The 25,879-nt window shown below is 52.7% G+C and overlaps 1 protein-coding gene across 2 annotated transcripts; it reads left to right on the forward strand.

Annotated features, from left to right (window-relative positions):
- Positions 1 to 4,455: 4,455 nt before the first annotated feature.
- On the forward strand, positions 4,456 to 21,840 carry RHBG (Rh family B glycoprotein). 2 transcript variants are annotated; one of them, XM_050754463.1, is made up of 10 exons: positions 4,456 to 4,690; positions 14,133 to 14,319; positions 14,823 to 14,973; positions 15,091 to 15,238; positions 17,405 to 17,571; positions 17,864 to 18,001; positions 18,126 to 18,259; positions 18,805 to 18,926; positions 21,147 to 21,220; positions 21,397 to 21,840. In XM_050754463.1, exons 1-10 carry the CDS (start codon positions 4,504 to 4,506, stop codon positions 21,463 to 21,465), a joined length of 1,377 nt encoding a protein of 458 aa, XP_050610420.1. In that variant the 5' UTR covers positions 4,456 to 4,503; the 3' UTR covers positions 21,466 to 21,840. The 2 variants fall into 2 exon arrangements, with proteins under 2 accessions (XP_050610420.1, XP_050610411.1); XM_050754454.1 differs by having other exon boundaries at positions 14,823 to 15,238.
- Positions 21,841 to 25,879: the final 4,039 nt, after the last annotated feature.

Raw genomic sequence — 25,879 nt, forward strand, 5'->3', positions numbered from 1 at the left:
CTGTGCCACGTCTCTTGCCAGGCCCTGGGTAGAGATGATGTATAGCAGGGGTTATACCTTGTTCCACTGGATGCCCAGTGCCTAGCACAGTGTCTGGCACACAGTAGGTGCTCACTCAACACATGTTTGTTAAATGAAGGAAGACTTTGTCTTCTTCCAAATCTCATCTGTTCGAAAGTTGTTATGGACTGGGCACATAATTGCAGCACTTGGGGAGGCTAAGATAGGAGGATCATTTGAGCTCATGAGTTCAAGACCAGCCTGGGCAACATGGAAAAACCCCATCTCTACAAAAAATACAAAAGTTAGCCTGTAGAGTGGCTTGCACCTGTAGTCCCAGCTACTCGCTTGGGAGGCTGAAAGTGAGAGGATCACCTGAACCCAGGATATTGAGGCTGCAGTAAGCCAAGCTGTGATTGTACCACTGCCCTTCAACCTGGGTGACAGAGTGACACCCAATCTCAAAAAGAAAAAAAAAGTTATTATGTCATTGGGGCTGCTGGTCTGATGGTCCTTCCTGAATGTGCCTATCCTAGGCCCCTAGCCCCTGCTGCCACCTCCCTCCAGTCAATGACAGGAGAATGCGTCAAGACTCTGCCTGCCCTCTCCATCTGTTCCTATCAGAGACACTATCACCCCGTAGTGTATTGGAGCCAGCCACCCATTTGCCCTTCCTGCTCAGCCAATCAGAACAATAATAATCAGCACATCTGTTGAATGCTTACAAAAATGCCAGCGATCTACATCACTTATTTGGAATCCTTATACTTCCACAAAGGAACTATGTTATTACTCCTACAGATAACAAAAATGAGACTCAAAGAGGGTTCAATTACTTGCCCAAGGTCATACAGTAAAGATGTGATGGATGGATGGATGGATGGATGGATGAATGAATAAATGGATTAACAAGAGCTTTACTGACTCTGGTGCTTTGCTATTTTTCTCTCTTTCCAATATAAACATTGGGGGTGGCTCCATGGAACTAAAGGGGCCAAGTGGCTTTGGGGATTCCTGAGCCAAGAGAGCAGGAGGTTGGGAGGAGTTGACCCTGGTAGAAATCAGCTCTGAGCAACCCCAAGTTACTCAGTAACCTCAAATACTTGGTCCCCAGGGACAAACTGGCCAATCTGGGCCAGGGCAGGCAGCAGACACCGGTTCCCCTTGGCCACCCTTCTGGCACTCAGCTGGTCACAGCTGGAATCTGGAGATGGAAGGTCAAAGATGGGACAGACTTCAGGCCAGGCAAATGACAGCTGATGGTGGAGTCAGGGGCTTCTCAGAGGAGGCCTGGAGTGGAAGGAGGAGTGAGAGATGAAGCCCTCACCATTCCATCAGAACCACCAGGGCCAGAGAAGGCAGGGGGAGGACCAAGGGCTTGACATCACTTCACAATCCAAAAGGAAACCATAAACTAAGCCTCTCCATAGTGTTTGGTAAGTGGTGGGCCAGGGGGTCCTCTAAGATCCTCTAAGGTGGCAGCCTGGCAGGGAAGTCCTCAGACAGGTGGGGGAGCCAGGGAGGGGACCCTCCCAAGGGGAGGGCTGTCAGGGTCTTGCTGTCTTCTGGACCAGGGCTGATACCAGCTAAGCTGGTGCTCACTAGCTGTTGAAATATCAAGATTATCTCATTCAAGTTGGCAAGTAGCTGTTGCCCAAAGGTCTCTAAGTGTACCCTCCAGAGATTGGCCCAGCTCTCCTGGGCCAGCAGGGGGGAGTTCCTTTACATCTCCCCATAATCCAGCAACGAAGAGGTTAACACCTACCAGGCAGAGGGCCCCAGGACCGAGCCCTGTTTTATACCTTGACTAGAACATGAGGTTGTAGCCCCAGACCTGGCCCAGGGTTGGTGCTAAATGAGTATTTGTTGAGTGAATGAATGAGCAACAGAGGAGAGAGAATCAGAGACCTAGAGGAATGAAAAGAGACTAAGGTGACAAAGAGATGGAAGAGGCTGGAATCAGGGAGGCACTTCCCAGAAGATGCTGGGAAGGCCCAGCCTACTCCTTGTTTTCCCTGGTTTGCAGCTTTTGAAGGCTCTTCCCATCCCAGGGCCTGTCCAGTCCCTGCTTGGACAGCCCTGAGCAACCCCCCACTCCCAGACAGGACTCAGGCAGTGTCTTGGGGCAGAAGGCTGGACCTGGGTGGAGCCTCCAGATGCAGAATCATTATACAAAGGATGCTGACCTGATATACCCCTTGCCCCAGGAAGGGCTAGAAAACAAGCTTCCTGCTGAGCAAGTAGGGACAGAGAGTCTCTCTGGGACAGAGGCCACTGAGGGCCAGAAAGCCCTCTACCAGAAAGCAGTGCTACCAGAGTCTGCCACCCAGAGTCTGACCCCTGGCTGGCACCTGAGTTAGGGAAACTGGATACCTAGAATCCAACTGTCCTCCAGAGTCCACTCTGTGCCAGAGGCTGGAGCCCCTAAGGGGAGGTAGAGAGAAGTGAGCTGGGGAAGGGACAGCAGGAAAGAAAAGGAAGAGGTTAGGGACTCTACTGTTGACCCCATCCCTGCCCATTCCTGAGAAGGAGCCCTACCCTGCATCTGTTCTGGGGGGAGGCTGGCCCCTAGGGACCTAGGCCATATTCATGGGAGTGGCAGCTTTCCCTTGGGACTGGGGTTTGGGACACCATTACAGACACCCACGGGCTCCTTCCACACAATGGTTCCCTCAGACAGGCTGGCCTGGGATGGGCGGCAGCATAGAGAGAGAGCCTCCCCTCCCACCAGCCCCATGGAACACTTGCCTTCACCCTGTGGAGGTGTCACATGTCAGAACCAATAGTGCCAGGGTTCCACACCTATTTAGAGCCCTTCAGTGGCCCAGAACCCACTGAGTAGAGGCTCTGTGCCTTAGCAGGGCCTTCAGGGCCTTCCCAGCACTGCCCCCAGCCTCTCCCAGCCTCAGTTCCTGAACACATTGGATGCTTACACTGCCAGGCTCGGTCTATGTTGGTCCCACTTCTTGTAATATCTCCTCTTCCTTCTTCACTTGTCCAGTTCATAGGTTGTCCTTCCAGATCACCTTCATATATTCACTACCTTCTCAGGAAGCTATTCTCCGTCTCAGTCCCCTCCTTTACCCCATCCCTGGGGCCTCTGCAGCCTCTCCTCTTGGGCCCCTGCAATCTCTGTTCCTCTCTGGGTTGGTCGCTTATCCCACTGGTAATCAAATTTCCTCCTAAGTGTCTGTCTCCACACCAGACAGTGGCTCCTGGAGGGAGTGGCTATCTGGTTCATCTCCAAAGCCTGCCTCACAGTAAGTGTTCAATAAATGTCTGTCTCCTCCATGTCTGTCTACCGGGCCCCCAGTGGATGCCAATCTTGCTTGGGTAATGAGGAACTCTGGACTTGGAATTGAGAAGCCCTCGTTGCATTCAGCCTCCCTCCACTGCAGCTGCAGAGGCAGCCCAGGCTCTCTCACATCCACAGTGGGCACGCAGGGAACCCGGGTGTCAGTGTGGCCCCTGCCCGGCCTGCTTCCCTGTGGTGTGGTACAGATTGGGGGTAGGAAAGGGAAGAGTCCCTTACCTTACACCACTTAGAGCAGTGTAAGGGACTCCACTGCAGAGGCCCAGACTCCCCAGCCTGATTAATCATGAGTGCCTGAAGAGCATTGTTTATCTCTGTTCTCCACCTCTGCTTTTTCAGTAGGGAAAAGATTGAGTAACCCCTAAACTCTCTCTTGTATTAACCCTAGAGGGGCCAAACCAAGGGTTTTTGTTTTTTTTTTTTTTTTTTTTTTGGTTTTTTTTTGTTTTTTTTTTTGGACAGAGTCTTGCTCTGTTGCCCACTCTGGAGTGCAGTAGCACGATCTCGTCTCACTGCAACCTCCACCTTCTGGGTTCAAGAGACCCTCCTGCCTCAGCCTCCTGAGTAGCTGGGACTACAGGAGCACTGCCACCATGCCGAACTAATTTTATTTTATTTTATTTTATTTTATTTTATTTTATTTTATTTATTTATTTTATTTTTAGTAGAGACAGGGTTTCACTATGTTGGCCTAGCTGGTCTCCAATTCCTGACCTCAAGTGATCCACCCAACCCGGCCTCCCAAAGTGCTGGGATTACAGGCCTGAGCCACCGCGCCCGGCCCAGACCAGGATTTTTAAGGGCCACTTATTCCTTGGGAGACACTCTAAAGTAACATCATGTATGAGGGTGCGGGTTCTCCCACCCCCAGGTCCCACAGCTGTGCCTATCAGGGCAGAACACATGGTGCCTTTCCAGGGTCACGTCCAAGGACCTGGCACCGTAACAGTGCTAGGGTCAGCGCCAGGACTGTGCGACTCCCTTCCCCAAGTCTTGGCCCCACCTCGGGCCGAGGGTCCAGGACCCCCCGACGCCCTGCTCCTGGTCCCCGGGGCCCTGGGCCTGCGGCAGGTGAGGGCGGGGCCTCTGTGGGCAGGGCCTCTGTGGGCGGAGCTCTGCGAAACCTGCCCTGCCGCCGGGGATTGTCTGCCAGAGCCTGCGAGCGCCAGCCTAGATCGCAGCCCAGACCTATGGCCGGGTCTCCCAGCCGCGCCGCGGGCCGGCGACTGCAGCTTCCCCTGCTGTGCCTCTTCCTCCAGGGCGCCACTGCCGTTCTCTTTGCTGTCTTTGTCCGCTACAACCACAAAACCGACGCTGCCCTCTGGCACCGGGGCAACCACAGTAACGCGGACAATGAATTTTACTTTCGCTACCCAAGTGAGTGTGGGGTGAGGGCGCGCGGGAAGCAAAGAACCCAAGCTTTGCAAAGATCCTCCGGCGTTTTGGGAGGGAGCATTTGGGTGCCCCCATGTAGCTGGGCAGCCATCTCGCTCTGAGGTGGAGAGGCTCTGGGTTTAAAATCTCACCCTTTCACTAGTGCCTGCTATGATCCAGGGTACCGTGCTGGTACATATACATTATCTCACTTAGTCTATGAGATAGACAAAGGTGGGGAAACTGAGGCTTGGTTAAGTGGCTGATTCAGGGTCACATAGTCACAAGTGGGGGAGTTGGGATTGGAAGCCAGATCTAGAGCCCCAGCTTTAACCATCCCCTTGTCCCACTCTCAATTGGCCTAGTTGGGCTTTGCTGGGCCCAACTAGGCCCAGCAAATTGGCCTAGTTGAGACTGCCTTTCCTAGGGGCTCCACCCTGAGCATGGGAAAGAGAATCCTGCTGGGCAAGGAAGGTAAGAGTGGGGTTGCGAGAGGTCATAATGGCAGGTGTTAGGTATGAATCGCCCACACATGTAGGCAGCCAAGACCAGCTGGGATCAGGCATTTCTTCCCCAGTCCCTCAAAGCTGGTCCTTTCAGAGACAAAGAGAAAATGAGGCAACTGGCCAGTCGTGGTGGCTCACACCTGTAATCCCAGCATTTTGGGAGGCTGAGGCAGGTAGATCATCTGAGGTCAGGAGTTTAAGGCCAGTCTGGCCAACATGGTGAAATCCCCATCTCTACTAAAAACACAAAAATTTAGCCGGGTGTGGTGGTGGGCACCTGTAGTCCCAGCTACTTGGGAGGCTGAGGCAGGAGAATCTCTTGAATTCGGGAGACGGAGGTTGCAGTGAGTCAGGATCATGCCACTGCACTTCAGCCTGGGTGACAGAGCCAGACTCCATCTCGAAAACAAAACAAAAGAAACAAAAAATTAGCCGGGCGTGGTGGTGGGCGCCTGCAATCGTGGCTACTTGGGAGGCTGAGGCAGGAGAATCACTTGAACCAGGGAAGTGCAGGTTGCGAGGTTGCAGTGAGCCGAGATTGCACCACTGCACTCCAGCCTGGGCGACAACAGAATGAAACTCTGTCTCAAAAAAAAAAAAAAAAAAAAAAAGAAAGAAAGAAAGAAAGAAAGACAAAAAGAAAGAAAATGAGGCACCCTCTACCTGCTAATCACAGAGCAGCAGCCCCCAGACTTGGCAGGAAGCATGGTAGGGTCATTAGCCCATTTCACAGAGGGGGAAGCTGAGTCTCAGAGGGGTTGTGAGTTGTTCACTATCACCCATCAGGTGAGTGGCAGAGCTGGAACTAGAACTTAGGCATCCTAAGCTTTTTGCCCAAGTCACCTGCCTGCTGACAAGTTTCGATAGAGAGAGAGTTAACCTCCCACCCCCACCCTTAGCCCCATGGGAATAGAGCCTCTCCTTCAAAGGTTGGGGACCCTGTCTTGCAATTTAGACCCTAGGCATCTGGGACCAAGAGCACCAGATCTCCCAGAATTTATCACAAGTGCTTGGGCAGGTCATCTCCAAGCCTCAGTTTTTCCCATCTGAGCAAGGGGAAAAAGGATGCCTCAGTTTAAAGGAGATACATTCAAACAAGGCCTAGAGCGTGAGAGTCTCCTATTAAAAATTTCCAGCTGTCATTACCCTACTTCCTTTCTCTCTCTCTTTTTTTTTTTTTTTTTTTTTGAGACAGAGTCTTACTCTGTTGCCCAGGCTGGAGTGCAATGGCACGATCCCGGTTCACTGCAACCTTCACCTCCCAGGTTCAAGCAAATCACCCTCCTCAGCCTCCTGAGAAGCTGGGATTACAGGCGCCCATCAAAACGCCTAGCTAAGTTTTGTATTTTTAGTAGAGACAAGGTTTCGCCATGTTGGCCAGGCTGGTCATGAACTCCTGACCTCAGGTGATCCACCCGCCTTGGCCTCCCAAGTGCTGGGAGTACAGGCGTGAGCCACCGCACCTGGCCCTATTACCCTACTTTCTGTATGCAGAGCTGATGGCAGGCTATCCCCACCTCACCCTGTTCTAGACCCAACAAAATGAAGCTCAAAACACTGCGGATATAGAGCGTGAGGTGGAAACTTGGACTTGGGCATGAAACACCAGACCCCCCACCCACCCTAGGCAGAAGGGGCTACAGCTCCTCCCTCCCCATATTTCATCCACAGTCCTGGCTAGAAAAGAAGGATAAAGAGTTGGGAGGGAGCAGTCCAGAGTCTGACAGAAGTAAGCTGTTGTGTAAGGGTCTGACCTGGCTGCTTGTCGTGAACCCCTGACTTGCTTCTCCTCGAAGCCCTCCTTATTACAAAGCCTTCCCTGGAGTCCAGCCTCTTGCCCCTGTGCTGCAATGGTAGGCTCTCCTCAGACATACAGTATTTCATCTCTGAATTGCAATAAGGGAGATATAACAGGTGGGATTCCTACTTCTTTTTTTGCCCTAGGTTTCCATTCCTGTGGACTTGGATACTGTTGTGGGGGAAGGTTGGAAAGGAGGGAGGTGCAAGGTCCCTAGAGCCTGGGGCTTTGATGAGCCGGGTCCTCATCTGTCCCGGTGCCCAAGGGAAGGGGTCAGGGCCAGAGGGAGGTGTAGCCACTGCCCTTTGATTCGGGAGATGAAAGGGAGTTGTGCGGCTGTTGCTGAGCTCCAGGACCGGCCAATGCCAAGACATGGCTAGTCTGAGGGTCCGTCTGTTTTCTCTGCTGGAAGGACCCTGAGAGCCCATCTGGTTCACCCACTCAGATGTTGAGAGTGAGCCAGAGAGGTCATGTGACCTGGCCAAGTCACACAGCAAGTTACAGAAGAGCCAGGCTAGAACTAGGTCTCTTGATTCCCCATCTGTGTCCTTCCCCCTACACTACAAGCCTCTTCTTCCTGAAAGCAAGTGGTGGAAAAATAACAAAGAAGGGGAAAGAGCCAGGGCTAAAGGGCTACAGAAGCAAACATGAGAAAGCGTTCTGAAAAAACATGGACAGGTTCTTATTTTTATACGTATCACAGACCTTACTTGCAGAGAGAGGGATTTAGGATAGATGGAATCAGGATCTTCCTGGAAGAGATGGGGGATGAAGGATGTGACCAGCACCAGAGTGGCTTGTGATCTCTTCTAGGAGAGAGAACACAGCCCTACTGTCCCCTAGAGGCAGGCGGGATGAATGGTGGGGAAGTTGGGGTAGATGGCCCCCTCAGCTCCCCCTGCTTCTTCTTGCTTATCATATTTAATATCCATACTTTACAGATGAGAAAACAGGCTCAGAGGCTTGCCCAAGGTCATAGGATCAGAAGGAGGCAGGGAGTCCTGGAATTAACTGATTGATTGAAACAGGGTCTCACTCTGTCACCCAGGCTGGAGTGCAGTGGCATGATCACGGTTCACTGTAGCTTCCACCTCCCAGGCTCAAGCAATGCTCCTGCCTCAGCCTCCTAAAGTGCTTGGATTACAGGCATGAGACACCAGGCCTGGCCAGACCTAGAATTTAAATCAAGCTCTGCTAGATGCCAAAGCCCCAGCTTTAACAGCTTTCTTCTCCCATAATCTTGTCTGGTCCAGGATTTATCTAGCTGGATTGCAGAGAGGCAGTAAGAGAAGGAGGGAGAGTAATAGGTGGCTTTGAAGAGCTTTATCTTCTCTCCAGTCAAAGGTGCTTGGGGCTGGGCACTGTGGTTCATGCTGTTATCCCAGCACTTTGGGAAGCCAAGGTGGGAGGACTGCTTGAAGCCAGGAATTTGAGACCAGCCTGGGCAACAAACAAAGTGAGACCTCTTCTCTATAAAAAATAAAATTAGCCCAATGTGGTAACAAGCACCGGTAGTCCTAGCTACTCTGGAGGCTGAGGAGGGAAAATTGCTTGAGCCCAGGAGGTTGAGGCTGCAGCGAGTTGTAATGGCACCACCGCACTCAAGCCTGGACAACAGAGCAAGACTCTGTCTCAAAAAAATTAAAAAGTGCATGGGTTTGGTGGAGGTGGGGCAGGGTGGGCATCAGACTCCGTCCCACCTGCACAGGCATACTCTAAAGGGGATGTTGAGAGGTTGCCTTATCTTTTTCCTCCACCTCCAACTGGAACAGCCCCTCACCTCTCAGAGCCCAAAAAGAATTTCTCATTGTGGAATGTTCCCAGAGAAGGAGATTTCTTGATGTTTAGACTCTAGTTGAAAGGTCAGAGCCTTGAGTTTTGATTCCCAACAAACCTGGGGTGGGAGATGTAAACACTTACACCACACAAGTTCTGGACTGGTTTTGGCATGTAATGGTCAGGAGCCCTTCGACCTAGCACCCTTCCTTATCTTGCTGTCCTTGAGCACTAGAATAGACATGGATTCTCTTTACTTTTTGCACAAGGAGAAAAGCAGCCAGCGGTGAGGCTAAAAGAACTTAGGGTGCGGGCTGAGTTTTAAGTGATGCTTCCCCTCCCTTTTTTTCCCCATCATCTCAAATGTTTATCATTTATTTGTGTTGGGAACATTCAGTACCCTCCTCCTGTTTGAAATGATAGAATATATTATTGTTAACTGTAGTCACTCTACAGTGCTATAAGGTCCTCAACTCCTAGGCTGGTTAGGACTGGGGTTGCACAGCAGGAGGCGAGTGAATATCACTGTCTGAGCTCTGTCTCCTGTTAGATCATGGTGGCATTAGATTCTCACAGGAGTGCGAACCCTATTGCGAACTGTGCATGTGAGGGATCTCGGTTGTGCACTCCTTATGAGAATCTAATGCCTGATGATCTGAGATGGAACAGTATCAATCCGAAACCATCTCCCACCCCCCAACCATTTGTGGAAAAATTACCTTCCAGGAAACTGGTCCCGGATTCCAAAAAGGTTGGGGATCACTGGGTATAGATCACTAGATCTATACCTTATTCCTTCTATCTTAGATATAATTGGCTGTAATTTTGTATCCTTTAACAATCTCTCCCTATTCCCCCTTCCCCCTACTCTTCTGTCTTTATTATCGTTTGTTCTACTTTTTACTTCTATGAGAGCAACTTTTTTTTAACTTCCACATATGAGTGAGAACATGCAGTGTTTAGCTTTCCATTCCTGGCTTATTTCACATATAAAGTCCTCCAGTTCCATCCGTGTTGCCAGGAATGACAGGATTCTTTTTTTTTTTTTTTTTTTTTTTTTTTTTTTTGAGATGGAGTGCGCTCTTGTTGCCCAGGCTGGAGTGCAATGGCACGATCTCAGCTCACTGCAATCTCTGCCTCCCAGGTTCAAGTGATTCTTCTGCCTCAGCCTCCTGAGTAACTGGGATTACAGGTGCCCGCCACTACACCTGGCTAATTTTGTATTTTTAGTAGAAATGGGGTTTCTCCATGTTGGTCAGGCTGGTCTCGAACTCCCGAACTCAGGTCTGCCTGCCTCGGCCTCCCAAAGTGCTGGAATTACAGGCATGAGCCACCTCGCCTAGCCAGAATTCCATTCTTTTTTATGGCTGAATAGTATCCCACAGTGTATATATACCACATTTTCTTTATCCATTCATCTGTTACTGTTTTAGGATCTGGATGATTTGGGGAGTGGGTAGGTCTGGAGAAGCAGTGCAGGGTTGGTAGCTGCAGACCTCTCTAATTTCTTTTTTTTTGGAGACACAGCTTCGCTCTTGTTGCCCAGGCTGGAGTGCAATGGCACTATCTTGGCTCACTGTAACTTCTATCTCCTGGGTCAAGCGATTCTATTGTCTCAGCCTTCCTAGTAGCTGGGATTGCAGGTGTGAACAACCACACCCGGCTAATTTTTATATTTTTAGTAGAGGTGGGGTTTCGCCATGTTGGCCAGGCTGGTCTTGAACTCTTGACCTCAGGTGATCCACCCACCTCAGCCTCCCAAAGCGCTGGGATTACAGGCGTGAGCCACTGCGCCCGGCCTCAGACCTCTAATTTCAGCACGTATCCAGCCCTCTTCCAGGGCCTTGCTAACTCATTTCTTATCTGCCCATGCATATGACACACACACACACACACACAAAGCATAAAATCATACTTCTCTCAAAGTTATTGATTGCATTCTAAAGTTCAGTAATTGAGCCAGGTGTGGTGGCTCATGCCTGCAATCCCAGCTACTCTTGAGGCTGAGGTGAGAGGATTGCTTGAGGCTAGGAGTTTGAGAGCAGCCTGGGCAGTAACATAGCGAGACTGACATCTCTACAAAAATAAATAAAGTTCAACAATTATTTTCTGACTTGTCGGTGCCTCATCAGATTCCACCAAAAAAAGGGGAGCATAATTTTTTTTCTTTTCTTTTCTTTTTTTTGACGTGGAATCCACTCTGTTGACAGGCTGGAGTGCAATGGCGCTATCTCGGCTCACTGCAACCTCCGCCTCCTGGGTTCAATTGATTCTCCTGTCTCAGCCTCCCGAGTAGCTGGGACTACAGACACATGCCACCATGCCCAGCTAATTTTTGTATTTTTAGTAGACATGGGGTTTCACCATGTTGGCCAGGATGGTCTTGATCTCTTGACCTTGTGATCTGCCCGCCTAGGCCTCCCAAAGTGCTGGGATTACGGGCGTTAGCCACCGTGCCTGGCTTGTTTTCTTTATGATCAACCTCTTTCTACAAGAGACTTGAAGTCATTTACAACCAAAACATGTGTATAAGAAAAGCAAAGGAGGCCGGGCGTGGTGGCTCAAGCCTGTAATCCCAGCACTTTGGGAGGCCGAGACGGGCGGATCACAAGGTCAGGAGATCGAGACCATCTTGGCTAACATGGTGAAACCCCGTCTCTACTAAAAATACAAAAAACTAGCCAGGCGAGGTGGCGGGCGCCTGTAGTCCCAGCTACTTGGGAGGCTGAGGCAGGAGAATGGCGTAAACCCGGGAGGCGGAGCTTGCAGTGAGCTGAGATCCGGCCACTGCACTCCAGCCTGGGCGACAGAGCGAGACTCTGTCTCAAAAAAAAAAAAAAAAAAAAAAAAAAAAAGAAAAGCAAAGGAGAGAAGCAGAACATAAATAATGAACCACATACGGGGCCTACAGTTGTCCAGTTGTGATTCCAGTGGAACTCTGAGCTCCAGGCAGCCAAGGAAGCCTCACACATGCAGTGCTTTGACTCTTCCATGCCTGTCTTCCTTGCTGTGTGAGAGTATGGACTATGGCTGCCTTGATGACAGTTAATTCCCAGAGCCCGGTCCATGGTGCGCAGCACCTTGGCTGCCTGAAGGTGGGAAAGCAGACCGGTTCCTGGGGAAAGTGACATTTCTTAGCACTAAGTTCTAAGGGAAATTTTTCACAGCCGGGTGCAGTGGCTTATGCCTGTCATCTGAACAATTTGGGAGGCTGAGGCAGGTGGATCACTTGAGATTAGGAGTTTGAGACCAGCCTGGCCAACATGGTTAAGCCCCGCTTCTATGAAAAATACAAAAATTAGCCAGGCAGAGTGGTGCATGCTTGTAATCCCAGCTACTGGAGAGGCTGAGGCACTAGAATCGCTTGAACCCAGGAGGCAGAAGTCGAAGTGAGCTGAGTCACACTACTGCACTCCAGCCTGGGTGACAGAGTGAGACTGTCTAAAAAAAAGAAACAAAATTTTTACATGAAGCTATAAAATTGGGGTTTAGGGTGATAATAGCCCATTTCTCAATAACATATTTACAACAAATGCAATAACAGTGCTCATGACATGCTTTCTCTGGTGTTTCTTGATTAAAGTAAAAAATATAGCATGGTATTACTATGTACATAGACCCAAGACAAAAGAAAACAGGACCAGATGGTTGGGCTGAACATCATCAGACTAGGTTGATTCAAACCTTATTTACAAGTTTACAAATAGATGGGAGGGGGCAGTTACAGAACAAGCTAATAACTAAAGCAAAGTATTTGCATTTACCTCATACCTCATTTTCTTTCTTTTTTTAGATGGAGTCTCACTCTGTTGTACAGGCTAGAGTGCAGTGTCGCGATCTTGGCTCACTGCAAGCTCCGCCTCCCGGAGTAGCTGAGACTACAGGCGCCCACCACCACGCCCGCTAATTTTTTGTATTTTTAGTAGAGATGGGGTTTCACTGTGTTAGCCAGGATGGTCTCGATCTCCTGACCTCATGATCCGCCCACCTCAGCCTCCCAAAGTGCTAGGATTACAGGCGTGCGCCCCGCACCCGGCTGACCTCATTTTCAATATTACTGTATGTTATTATTTGTTAGAGATGGGGTCTCACTCTGTAACCCAGGCTGGAGTGCAGTGATGTGTTCATAGCTCACTGTAGCCTCAGACTCCTGAGCCCAGGCGATCCTTCTGCTTCAGCCTCCTGAGTAGCTATAGGCGCCTGCCACCAGGCCAAGTTGATTATTATTATTGTTTTATATAAATGGGCCCGCCAAAACGCCTAGCTAAGTTTTGTAGTTTAGTAGAGACAGGGTTTCACCGCGTTAGCCAGGATGGTCTCGATCTCCTGACCTCGTGATCCACCCGCTTCGGCCTCCCAAAGTGCTGGGATTACAGGCGTGAGCCACCGCGCCCGGCCCCAAATTTTTTAAAAAAATAACTGGGCACAGTGGGCCTCACCTGTAGTCCCAGCGTCTTAGGAGGCCAAGGTGGGAGGATTGGCTGAGTACAGGAGTTTGAGGCTGCAATGAGCTATGATCATGCCACTGCACTCTTCCCTGGGTGACAGAACGAGACATCTAGTAATAATAATAACTTAAAAATCCTCAAAAGGAAGAGGTATAGTCTCTGAAGTATGAGGGATGGAGGGTAGATGTGAAGAAGGACTTTCTTTCTTTTTTTTTTTTTTTTTTTTGAGACGGAGTCTCGCTGTGTCTCCCAGGCTGGAGTGCAGTGGCGTGATCTCGGCTCACTGCAAGCTCCGCCTCCCGGGTTCACGCCATTCTCCTGCCTCAGCCTCCCAAGTAGCTGAGACTACAGGCGCCCGCCACCACGCCCGGCTAGTTTTTTGTATTTTTAGTAGAGACGGGGTTTCACCATGTTAGCCAGGATAGTCTCGATCTCCTGACCTCGTGATCCACCCGCCTCGGCCTCCCGAAGTGCGGGATTACAGGCTCGAGCCACCGCGCCCGGCCGTGAAGAAGGACTTTCTAGCAGAGAGGAAATGTTGAAAAGAAGTCTGTAGTGGGGATAATTTTGAGCATGGAGAAAGTCAGGGACTGCAGCAGAAAAGAGCACAGGTTGGACTTCCAGCCAGTCTGTTGTAAGAGACCCAGGGATAAGGCAAATGAATAGAGCAGAAGGCTTTACTCCCTTGCTCTGACATGAGGACGGCAGGGATGTTGGGGTCCCACTGCTCCAAGCTGGCCAGCTCTGTGCAGGTGGCTCAGAGCTGGGAGCCCCTGACGTGCCTGGGGAGTTTTATAGGCTCGGCTCAAGGCAGCCCTGGCTGGTGAGAGCCAGGGGCACTGGCAGGGTAGCTGACTGAATTATGGGCTACGGCTAGAGCAGCCCCCAAGTGCCCCACCTGTCCCTGTCCACCGCAGGCTTCCAGGATGTGCATGCCATGGTCTTCGTGGGCTTTGGCTTCCTCATGGTCTTCCTGCAGCGTTACGGCTTCAGCAGCGTGGGCTTCACCTTCCTCCTGGCTGCCTTTGCCCTGCAGTGGTCCACACTGGTCCAGGGTTTTCTCCACTCCTTCCACAGTGGACACATCCATGTTGGCGTGGAGAGGTGGGCAGCCACCGCCTACCCAGCTCCCCCAGGTTCACTCGGGGGGCCCCTGCCCATGGGCCCCAGATCTAGCCCTGCCCTTCAAGTCTGCTTCCTGACTCATGATTCTGGGTGTCACTTGGTTTCTCTAGGTGTCCTGCCTGTCCTTATTGCCTGATTTCCTCTCCCATCCTTGACCCTCACACTCAGCCCCACCTCCTCATTCTTTAGGGCCCTTGTTCCCCAAGAGCTGTGAGAAGGGTAGACAGCTCTGGTTCCTCCACCTAGTGTGGCTTTTGTCAGCCGAGTCACAGAACCTCCTTGAGACTCGATTTCCTCATCTACAAACAGGGCCAGGTGATCCCTTCCAACTCCAGGGAGGAGCTTGACCTCCTTGTCTTTTCTCCAGAACTCCACCCCCACCCCACCCACCAAGTCATGCTGCCCTGGCTTCATGCCAGGCAGGAGCCCAGAGGCCAGTCTCCCTCACCCCTCTTGTGCTCCCTCTTCTGCCCCATCCCCAGCATGATCAACGCTGACTTTTGTGCGGGGGCCGTGCTCATCTCCTTTGGTGCCGTCCTGGGCAAGACTGGGCCTGCACAGCTGCTGCTCATGGCCCTGCTGGAAGTGGTGCTGTTTGGCATCAATGAGTTTGTGCTCCTTCATCTCCTGGGGGTGAGAGTCGGGGGAGGGATGGAGTGGGGGGTGGGGGGTGGTCAAGGTCAGCCTCTGAGCCAGGAGCGTGGGGGCGGGGGCAGGGTGCTGCCTCTCCACCTCACCACACCTCCCCAGGTGAGAGATGCCGGAGGCTCCATGACTATCCACACCTTCGGTGCCTACTTTGGGCTGGTCCTTTCGCGGGTTCTGTACAGGCCCCAGCTGGAGAAGAGCAAGCACCGCCAGGGCTCCGTCTACCATTCAGACCTCTTCGCCATGATTGGTGAGGCCTGCGAGGTGCAGTAGCAGGGCAGGGGGCTGGTCTGGAGGCCTCTGATCCCGGCTAGAGGCGACTGTCTCTCGTGGTGCTGACTGCAGTCCTGGGGTTGTGCCTGGGCACTCACTTCCCATTTGGATTCTGCTGTGAGAGCTCTGGGATCTGCACTTATCATTCTCAACAGTTTTATGATAAGTTCTTAGAATTCAGCCCTGGGGAATGCATATGCCCTGGGTCCTTTCTAAATCCACCTCCATCCCTACTTAAAACCTTCCAGGGCTCCCACCAGCCACAGGTTAGAAAGTGGCCTCCTCAGCTGCCATGTCAGCCCCTCCTCCTCCCTCCTCACTGGCTCAGGCTCCAGCCAGACTCAGCTTTTGCCTGCCCTTGCCTCCAGGCCTTTGCGTGTCTGGTTCCCGACAAACAGGCAGTCTCTGCAGGCCCCTGGTGCTGCCTTACCCCTCCTAAGGATATTTCTTCCCGGGAGATTCTTGATGCCTGGAAGCCCCTGCACTCTCAGGCAGGGATAAGGAGAGGAAGGGTCTTGGGTCACCCCAGGGACCCATAGGAGCTAGGAGCCCTGTCACCACCACTTGCTTCTTCTTTTTTTTTTATTTTATTTTTTATTTTTTGAGACGGAGTTTTGCTCTGTTGCCCAGGCTGGAGTGCAGTGGTGTAATCTCAGCTCACCACAACTTCTGCCTACTGGGTTCAAGCAATTCTCCTGCCTCAGCCTCCTGAGTAGCTGGGATTACAGGCGTGTGTCGCCACACCTGGCTAATTTTTTATATTTTTGGTAGAGACAGGGTTTCACCATGTTGGCCAGGCTGGTCTCGAACTCCTGACCTCAGGTCATCCACCCTCCTCGGCCTCCCAAAGGGCTGGGATTACAGGCGTGAGCCACCGCGCCCGGCCACCACCAGCTGCTTCTAAGAATGTGCCTCCACCTTGGCTTCTGTTCCTCTATTTTCATAACTGCAGACAGAGGCAAATCCGTATTTTTAATTTTTTTCATAGAAGGTATTGAATAGGGACTGAAGTGCCTATTCCTGTATGAAACAGAGAGGCTGGCTTAGGATTGCTCAGCACTGCTGGGTCAGAGTACAGAGAACCCCAGGGCAGCTGAGGCCTCCTTGTCCTTTGAGACCCAGATAAGTTTGCCTTGAATTCCAAAGGCTTCCCCAAGATTTCCAGGTGTTCCCAGGAGACTTGCATTCTCAGTTCTCTGCCTCCCAGCTCCTGGATTTTAGTGTCACCCAGACAGGAATGAGGCCCCTTCTTGGATTCTCCCACAAATGCTCCACCTACAGGATGCAAATATGAGTGTGGGAGATTTTACTCAAGATTGCGGGGCTGCTGGGAGAAGCCACACCCAACAGACTACTCAGGACTGAGGGGCGGTCCCTAAGCCTCCCACCTCGATGGCTTACACCACAGGATCCCCAGCCTTCTCCCTCACCTTGTCCTTTGGGTCCTTCTCTCTCTCCCTCCAGGACGGGCCTGGGAACCTCATACAGGAAGGCAGGGTAAATGGGCTCCCAGTTCTTTCCCAAAATGCACAGGCCCAGCCCATTCAGTACTCAGCAAACAGAGGCCTCTCCCAAACACTGAAGGGTCCACCCTCTCTAGGAGAGGTTGAGGTTATCATTGTTTTCCTGATATGTGTATCAAGCACCCAGCATAGTCCCCAACATGCAATGGCCTTTGCCTTTTTTCCTTTCCTTTCTTTTTTTTGTTTTTGTTTTTTTTTGAGATGGAGTCTTGCTCTGTCTCCCAGGCTGGAGTGCAGTGCGTCATCTCGGCTCACTGCAACCTGTGCCTCCCAGGCTCAAGCGAGCCTCCTGCCTCAGCCCCCCAAGTAGCTGGAACTACAGGCATGTGCTACCATGCCTGGCTAATTCTTTTGTATTTTTGGTAGAGATGGGGTTTCACTATGTTGTCCAGGCTGGTCTCAAACTCCTGAGCTCAAGTGATCTGCCCGCCTCGGCCTCCCAAAGTGCTGGGACTACAGGCTTGAGCCACTGTGCCCAGCCCAAGGTGGTATTATTATCAATCCCACTGAACAGATGAGGAAACTGAGGCTGCTGAGGGTAGGTGACTTGCCTGCAGTTATACAACTTGTACCTTGCGTGGGAGCCACTTCCTTCTTCTCACTGCCTGTCCACCATCTAGGGACCATCTTCCTGTGGATCTTCTGGCCTAGCTTCAACTCTGCACTCACAGCGCTGGGGGCTGGGCAGCATCGGACGGCCCTCAACACATACTACTCCCTGGCTGCCAGCACCCTCGGCACCTTTGCCTTGTCAGCCCTTGTGGGGGAAGACGGGAGGCTTGACATGGTATGGGGAAGAGGACTTCAGAGAGGCAGAGGGGGTGTCCTGGGTGGGGGAGGAGAGGTCTGAGACCCTCAGGAAAGATTCTCCCGGGGAACAGATAAGGGCACAGGCATAGGGGCTCCATCTGTGCTGGTGGCTGTGGGGTCAGAATGGGAGGAGATATGATAGCAGGAGACTGAGAGGCTAGATGGCAGAGGGACTTCCAGAAGCAGTAGGTGTCACTGTGGTGGGTAGGGTTGGGTTGCTGTGGGTGTGGTGATCTGAAAGGGCCTCCGACACCTTGCCCTTCCCTTAGGTTCACATCCAAAATGCAGCGCTGGCCGGAGGGGTTGTGGTGGGGACCTCGAGTGAGATGATGCTGACACCCTTTGGGGCTCTGGCAGCTGGCTTCTTGGCTGGGACTGTCTCCACGCTGGGGTACAAGTTCTTTACGGTACAGATGCCTCTTGGGGCCTGGGCAGAACATGGAGTCTTTGGTGCCTTTCCTCCCGCCTCTCCAACAGGATGAGGTGGTGGGGAGTGGGCACAGGAGACTCATGATCTGTCCTGCCCTCCAGCCCATCCTTGAATCAAAATTCAAAGTCCAAGACACATGTGGAGTCCACAACCTCCATGGGATGCCGGGGGTCCTGGGGGCCCTCCTGGGGGTCCTTGTGGCTGGGCTTGCTACCCATGAAGCTTATGGAGATGGGTGAGTTTCCTCCCAGCCCGCACTGCAGTCACCATCCCTCTGGAACGACGTCTGCCATTCTCTTTCTTTGTGTGTGACCAAGAAAAAAGAATTAATTCATTCATTCCTCCATATTCTGGGAGCAAACGAAATTGGAGTTAACAAAACCAATCTAGAAACTGCCCTTCTGGTCCTCAATCAAGTGCAGCAGAAGGTCATGGACAAATGACTTCAAGAGTGTTACTTGTTACTGAAGGGTCAATAAGAGTTAATAACTCTTAGGATCTATTTTTGCACATCAAGGGTGGGCAAGAGCAATCCACAAATGGAGTCTTGAAAGGTGCCTAGGTGTCTGCTGGCCTACGAGGGTGGGAAAGTGTTCCAGGCTGTGGGCCTGGCTTAATCAGTGGCCTGGAGGTGAGACTCAGCCTGGCATGCACCCTCGAGACCCTCTTGGCCACTTCGCATCCTCCAGTGCGAGTTTCAGTGCCATGAGTAGCCCTGGCTCCGTGCTGCATCCCTCTCTCCCCCTACCACTGCCTTTCCACCGTCTGGTCTCCCTGCAGCCTGGAGAGTGTGTTTCCACTCATAGCTGAGGGCCAGCGCAGTGCCACGTCACAGGCCATGCTCCAGCTCTTCGGGCTGTTTGTCACACTGATGTTTGCCTCTGTGGGTGGGGGCCTCGGAGGTGAGTAACCTTGGATTTTCCAGAGGAAGGGGCATGGGATCCTAACACCTGACATGAATTCATTCAATCATAGATATTTATGGAGCATCTACTTTGTGCCATAAAGTAGGGATTGGGTTGTGGGTTAAGGGGTAACCAACCTCCTGCAGGCACAGAGGTGCATGCAGTTGCTTGCTCCTTTCTGGTGCCAAGGGCGGCTGGGGAGTTGGCGAGGGGTGAGCGAGGCCCTCTGGTAATTACGGGTCTGTGCTTGCCTGTGCTGCTCCCTCTGCCCACTAGAGGGAAGCCCAACTTCAGGCTGAAGCCTAGGAGAGGCTGGCTGCGCCATGTGGGGCAGGGACAGGGACAGGGAGGGGAGGAGACGGCCTGCCACCTCCAAATCCCAGTGCAAAAACCTTTCACAGAGGCACACTGCCCATGGCCCTGGATCAGGCAGTCCCTCTTCATGTTTGGCCTTAGTCTTTTTGGCCTTCAAAAATAAAACCTGATTCAGCATCCCCTGCCTTCTGCTCTTACCTGGAAATTTGCTTCCTTCCCTCCCTCCTTCCCTCCTTTCCTCCCTCCCTTCCTTCCTTCCTTTTTCTTCTTTCCTTTCTTTTTCTTTTTTTTGATGGAACCTTGCTCTGTCACCCAGGCTGAAGTGCAGTGGTACGATCTTGGCTCATTGCAACCTCTGTCTCCCAGGTTCCAGCGATTCTCCTGCCTCAGCCTCCCTAGTAGCTGGGATTACAGGCATGCACCAACACACCCAGCTAATTTTTTGTATTTTTACTAGAGATGGGGTTTCACCGTGTTGACCAGGCTAGTCTTGAACTCCTGACCTCAGGTGATCCGCCCCCGTCAGCCTCCCAACGTGCTGGGATTACAGGCTTGAGCCACGGTGCCCGACCACCTGGAGATTTTCATTCTCTAATATGGTTTAGTTAATTCATTTAATAACTTTTTTATGCAATAAGCTTTTTTTTTTTTTTTTTTTTTTGAGGCAGAGTCTTATTCTGTCACACGGGCTGGAGTGCAGTGGCACAATCTCAGCTCACTGCAACCTCTGTCTTCCAGGCTCAAATGATTCTCCTGCCTCAACCTCCCAAGTAGTGGCATGCCACTATGCCCGCATATATCTATCTATCTATCTATCTCTCTATCTCTCTATCTCTCTCTATAGAGAGAGATGGAGTTTCGCTCTTGTAGCCCAGGCTGGAGTGCAATGGCACGATCTCAGCTCACTTCAACCTCCGCCTCCCGGGTTCAAGTGATTCTCCTGCCTCAGCCTCCCAAGTATCTGGGATTACAAGCTCCCCCCACCACACCCGGATAATTTTTGTATTTTTAGTAGAGACGGGGTTTCACCATGTTGGCCAGATTGGTCTCGAACTCCGACCTCAGGTGATCCACCTGCCTTGGCCTCCCAAAGTGCTGGGATTACAGGCGTGAGCCACCACACCCTTCCTAATTTTTGTATTTTTAGTAGAGATGGGCTTGCTTTCACCATATTGGCCAGGCTGGTCTTGAACTCCTGACTTTAAGTGATTCGTCTAGCCTCAGCCTCCCAAAGTGCTGAGATTACAGGCGTGAGCCACTGTGCCCGGCCACAATAAGCATTTTCTGTGCCCCTTCTGTGTGGGAGGCCACAGAAAGCTCAGCAGCTGTGGTTCATGATAGAATCAGGAGCTGGTCTATTACCAACTGCATACACTTGAGCAAATTATTTAACTTTTTTTTTTTTTTTTTTTTTTTTTTTTGAGACGGAGTCTCGCTCTGTCGCCCAGGCTGGAGCGCAGTGGCACGATCTCGGCTCACTGCAAGCTCCGCCTCCTGGGTTCACGCCATTCTCCTGCCTCAGCCTCCCGAGTAGCTGGGACTACAGGCGCCCGCCACCGCGCCCGGCTAATTTTTTGTATTTTTAGTAGAGACGGGGTTTCACCGTGGTCTCGATCTCCTGACCTTGAGCAAATTATTTAACTTCTCTGAGTCTTGTTTCTTTGTTTGTAATACGGGGTAATATTGGCCTTGCAGGGTTGTTGTGATTACTCAGGAAAGCAAAATTAAGCACTTTGCACAGGGCCTGGCACATAGTAGACACTCAACAAATACTGCTTTTGCCTGCACAGGCATCATATTGGTCTCATGCCTCCTAGACCCCTGTGCCCTATGGCACTGGGTGGCACCCTCCTCCATGGTGGGGGCAGAGAAGCCTCACAGATCCTTCCCTACCACCACCAGGGCTCCTGCTGAAGCTACCCTTTCTGGACTCCCCCCCAGACTCCCAGTGCTACGAGGACCAAGTTCACTGGCAGGTGAGACATCACTGGGCGTTTACACCCTCTGAGTCTCCCTTCCCTGCCTTGTCTCCCATGGCCCAAGCTGCCTTCTTCCTTCCTTGCCACTGCTTCTCCTCTGGGGTACACTCCTGAGCTGTGGCTCCCAGGCTCCTGGAGCTACCCTTTCACCTCTACCCACTCCTGCCTTCCAGGTGCCTGGCGAGCATGAAGATGAAGCCCAGAGACCTCTGAGGGTGGAGGAGGCAGACACTCAGGCCTAACCCACTGCTGGCCCCTGAGAGGACACGCTCCTTTTCAAAGATGCTGACTGGCTGCTACTGGGAAGTTCTTTTTGAGCCCCCATTCCTCTGGCTGCAAGAAGGGAGCCATGAGCCAGAAGGAGGCCCCTTTCCACAGGCAGCATCTCCACAGGGAGAGGGGCAACAGGAGGCTGGGAGATGGTGGGGAGTGGGGCCATAACTGGGTACGGCGGGGGGAACCTCACCAGCTACCTGAACCGACTGCCCTACCAGCCTGCACTTGGGTAGAAGAGGCCAAAGTGAAGCACCCAAGTAATCCACTGGCCCCATGTCACACAGTTACAGTGAAGCCTGAGCCAGGCCTGGTTTGAGGGTGATAAACGCCACCATCTCTAAGGGTTCTGACTCCTTGTCTTTGTGCCCTGGGAACATAAGAAGTTCCTCTTACCTTCTAACCAACAATGGTAGAACCTCCTGGAGGTTCCTGGAGAGGGCTTTAGTGCTGACAGATGCCTGATTCCTGATCTGTGGAAGTCCCTCCCCAGTGCCATGTCCTACCAGGCCAGTGCCCCGCCTAGGCTTGCCTGTCTCCAGGCACAGGGAGTTCATTCTCTCCCAGGAAACAGGATTTTTTTTTTTTTTTTTTTTTTTTTTTTTTGAGACAGAGTCTTGCTCTGCCGCTGGGGCTGGAGTGCAGTGGCCGGATCTCAGCTCACTGCAAGCTCTGCCTCCCGGGTTTACGCCATTCTCCTGCCTCAGCCTCCCGAGTAGCTGGGACTACAGGTGCCCGCCACCTCGCCCAGCTAGTTTTTTGTATTTTTAGTAGAGACGGGGTTTCACTGTGTTAGCCAGGATGGTCTCGATCTCCTGACCTCGTGATCCGCCCGTCTCAGCCTCCCAAAGTGCTGGGATTACAGGCTTGAGCCACCGCGCCCGGCAGGATTTTTTTTGTTATAGGATGTCTTGGGCTGCGGGAGAGAGTTCTTCCTGTTCCAGAACTGCTGCTACTCTGACCTTCAACTCCGGCAGCCTCTGAGCAGAGAAGGAAGAGGGTGCCCACAGAGCCCAAGGGGCCACCAATAAGCTAGAAGCAGCCAGCACCTAGTTGCCACTTATGTCCCTGTCCCGAGACTGAGGAGTGGGGAATAGCAAGGATATCATTGTGTGGATTAGGGCTGTGGCAGAGAAGGTTGAAGACACCACCCGATCCCCACCCAAGGGCCTCTGTTGTCCTGAAGTCATTTGACCACCAGAGGGCGCTCCAAATCCAGAAGAGGAGCCTTTATGCTCCTCCTTGGTCCTCTATGAAGAATGAAACTCCTTCCTACAGCCTAACCCTCTTCCTGTCTGCTTCAGCTCTGGTCCTCATGCATTCATGCCATAAGCCTTTTTTGAGTTCCTATCCCCCACTACATGTCAGGCAGATGCCAGGGGTTTCAGGTCTCTCATCCAGCAGAAATCCATCCCTCCAAGTAGACTGGAGCCCCCTTTCCAACACTGAAGGACTGGGACCCCCTCCGCCTTCTCCTGCCTGTCCCCTAGGCTTCTGACTACAGCTATGTCTCCCCTAAAACCAAGACCAATCAGACATAGGAACCTAAGGAGGAAGTGGAAGGATTCCTGGGACCTAGCCCTGGAATGAGGACAAAAGGTGGCCCCATCAGGCTCCATGCTCACCATAGCTGGAGGGACTGAGCTGGGCTGGTTGGAGAGGCCAAGCACAGGGGTGAGGAGAAGGAGGTTGAGGAACAGGCTTCTGTGGAGCCATCCCAGCTCATGTGGCCCAATTGTGCCTCTGTCTCTTCAGCTCCTCTCCTTCCTCCACAGCCCCCCATGCCCATTGTTGGCTGGGGTAGGTGTGTTGGGAGGAGACCCTTGTGTGGAAGCAGAAGGATGAATGCTGGGATCACAAAAAGGTTCCTGGTCACTGTCAGCCCTTGCTAAGAGGAAGGGAGGGAGTTTGGGAGAGCTGAGGCCCCACCCCCCATTCTGCCTATGGGGCCTCAGTTCCCAGCTCTGCTCTGCGTGGGCCCAGATACAGCCAGCTGGCCGGTTCTCCCAAGTCCTCAGAGATCTGAAAGAAGACTTTCAGGAAAGGGGGATTCAAGGATAGAGTGAGATCTCTTCCCGCCCCAGCCCATTCTGGGTGAGGAAAGCTACAAATCTTCATTTATTCGTGGCACCAGCTGGGTGAGGTGACTCACACCTATAATTCCAGCACTTTGGGAGGCTGAGGCAGGAGGATTGCTTGAGCCCAGGAGTTTGAGACCATCATGGGCAATAGAGTGGGACAGCATCTCTACAAAATTTAGCCAGGTGTGGTGGTGTGCACCTGTAGTCCCCACGAATCAGGAGGCTGAGGCAGAAGAATCGCTTGAGCCCAGCAGTTCATTGCAGTGAACTATGATCGCTTACTGTACTCCAGCCTAGGTGAGAGAGACCCTAGCTCAAAAAACAAACAAACAAACAAAAACTTCATGGCACTAACATTTTACAACCTGACCCTTTCCCTTTGCTGGTTGATTCCTTCCTGATTACAACCAAATCTTCTCCAGGTCTGAAAAAAATGGGCAGCTCTAGCCCAGACTGGTCATTGGCTGGGGGGAGCGGCCCATCTCAATCCAGGGAGGCTTCCTGGAAAAGGGACAACTGAGCCCTCTTTAGGGGAAGGCAGTTGCCCAGCCAGGTTCCATAGGACAAAGGGTATAGGTCTCATCATAGCTTGCCAAGATGTCCGAGAAAAGGTCAGGGAGAGAGCTAACCCATAAGAGGTGGCCCTGTGTGCCCTGTAAACAGATAGTTCTAAGCTCTATCGCCTCTGTGAAGCCTCCCATGGCCCAGGCAATGATGCTGATCCCTGCCTCAAGCCCCTGCACCCTGATCCCATTCTCATTCAGGGGACTGTCTGCCCGGGATGGAACTTTCCTAAGCCTAACCCTTGGTATTTCACTCTATTTCCTCCTCTCCCTCCCACTACTTTACCTTGAGTGCTGGACTCATCATGGGCCCTCCAGACCTTGTTCCACTTCATAGGACTGAGCCATTCTTTGTGGTCTGAGTGTGGGTGATCATCCCACCACTGATTTCAGTCAGGGAGCGCAGAGGACAGGAAACACAGGTACCCTTAGCGCCCCTGCTCAAATGCGACCAAGCCCTTCCCTCCTCTCCCCTGGAGTCCCTGCCTCAGCAGCATTGTCCCCCACATGGTGGCCCATCTATTCAGGCTGGGTCAATAGGGGGACAACAAGCAGGTCAAGGAGGTGGCAGGGACAGGGGCCAAGGGGGCTCCTTCCTCACCCCTTCAGGACAATGAGGCCTCTGCCCCTCAGGGACAGCCCCTCTGATCAGCACCATTATTGCTCTCAGTTCAGGACAATCGGACACTTGCCCGCTCATGAACTCTGTCTATCCAACCCCAATGCCTGATCTCTGAGGACAATGATGGACGAGGACACGGCCCCTGCCTGCGCCCCAGAGAAGACTGATGCGGGGAGACAGGCTGCGCTGGGGTCAAGGTGGAAGCCCGCGGGGCCAGCGGCATTGAGGGAAGGTTCTCCGGAAGCAGCCGCTGTTCTGGCTTGGCGCAAGTGTCTGTGGACGACAGCAGGATTTCCTGCCCAGGGACTCTGGATAGGAGGCCCAAGGTCCCCAGGGGCCCCCAGGTGCTTCTGCCGTGTGTGGCCAGAGCCCTGTCGGCCAGGAGCTAGAAGCTGCTCCTTTGACCTCTAGAGGACCGGGCACTCCGAACCCCGCGCAGCCTGGGAAAGGCCTGAGATTCCCCCCTATTGGGATTCACATCACGACGCGGCGGCCCCAACTCAGGGAGGAATTAGACACGGCGTGGGTGTCCCAAGTGCGGGGCGGTGGCCGTCCTGGGGCAGACGAGCGCGGCTGCCGCGTCCCCCCATCTCACCCCGATATTCCGCTCCCACCGTCGGGATCTCCCCCACCGCCGCCTCCGGCCCTGCGCGCCCCTTCTCCTTTGTCTGGCCCGCCCGCTCCCAGCCGGTCAGCCGCGCCGCCCGGCGCGCCCCGGCCCGTGCGCCCGCCGCCGCCGCCCGGGAACAATGCGGGCCAATGTCTCCGGGCGGGCGAGCCGGCTATGCAAATGCCCAACGGCCTGTGAGAATTCCCTTCGCCGACGCCTGGGCTTCCACGGCCTGAAAAGGGCTGGCGGCCGGGCCTGGATGGGGGAGGCGGCCACTGCATAGGGATGAGCTGTCGTCCCGGAGCGCCCGGGACAGAGCGCCATTGTCTGTGCTGCCGTCGTGTGATCGCCAGTGGAGTCCGCCAGCCCGAGAGGAAGGCGGAGGGTGACCGGAACTAGGCCTTGGGGCGCAGAGGGGTGGTCATCTGTCCCCCGTCCCACGTACCTACTCCTCTCCCCAAAGAGCCTTGATTTGGGGACCTGGCCATGGTGGCCCCCGTCTTGGCT

Source organism: Macaca thibetana, chromosome 1 (assembly GCF_024542745.1).
Source record: "Macaca thibetana thibetana isolate TM-01 chromosome 1, ASM2454274v1, whole genome shotgun sequence".
Taxonomy (NCBI): Eukaryota; Metazoa; Chordata; class Mammalia; order Primates; family Cercopithecidae; genus Macaca; species Macaca thibetana.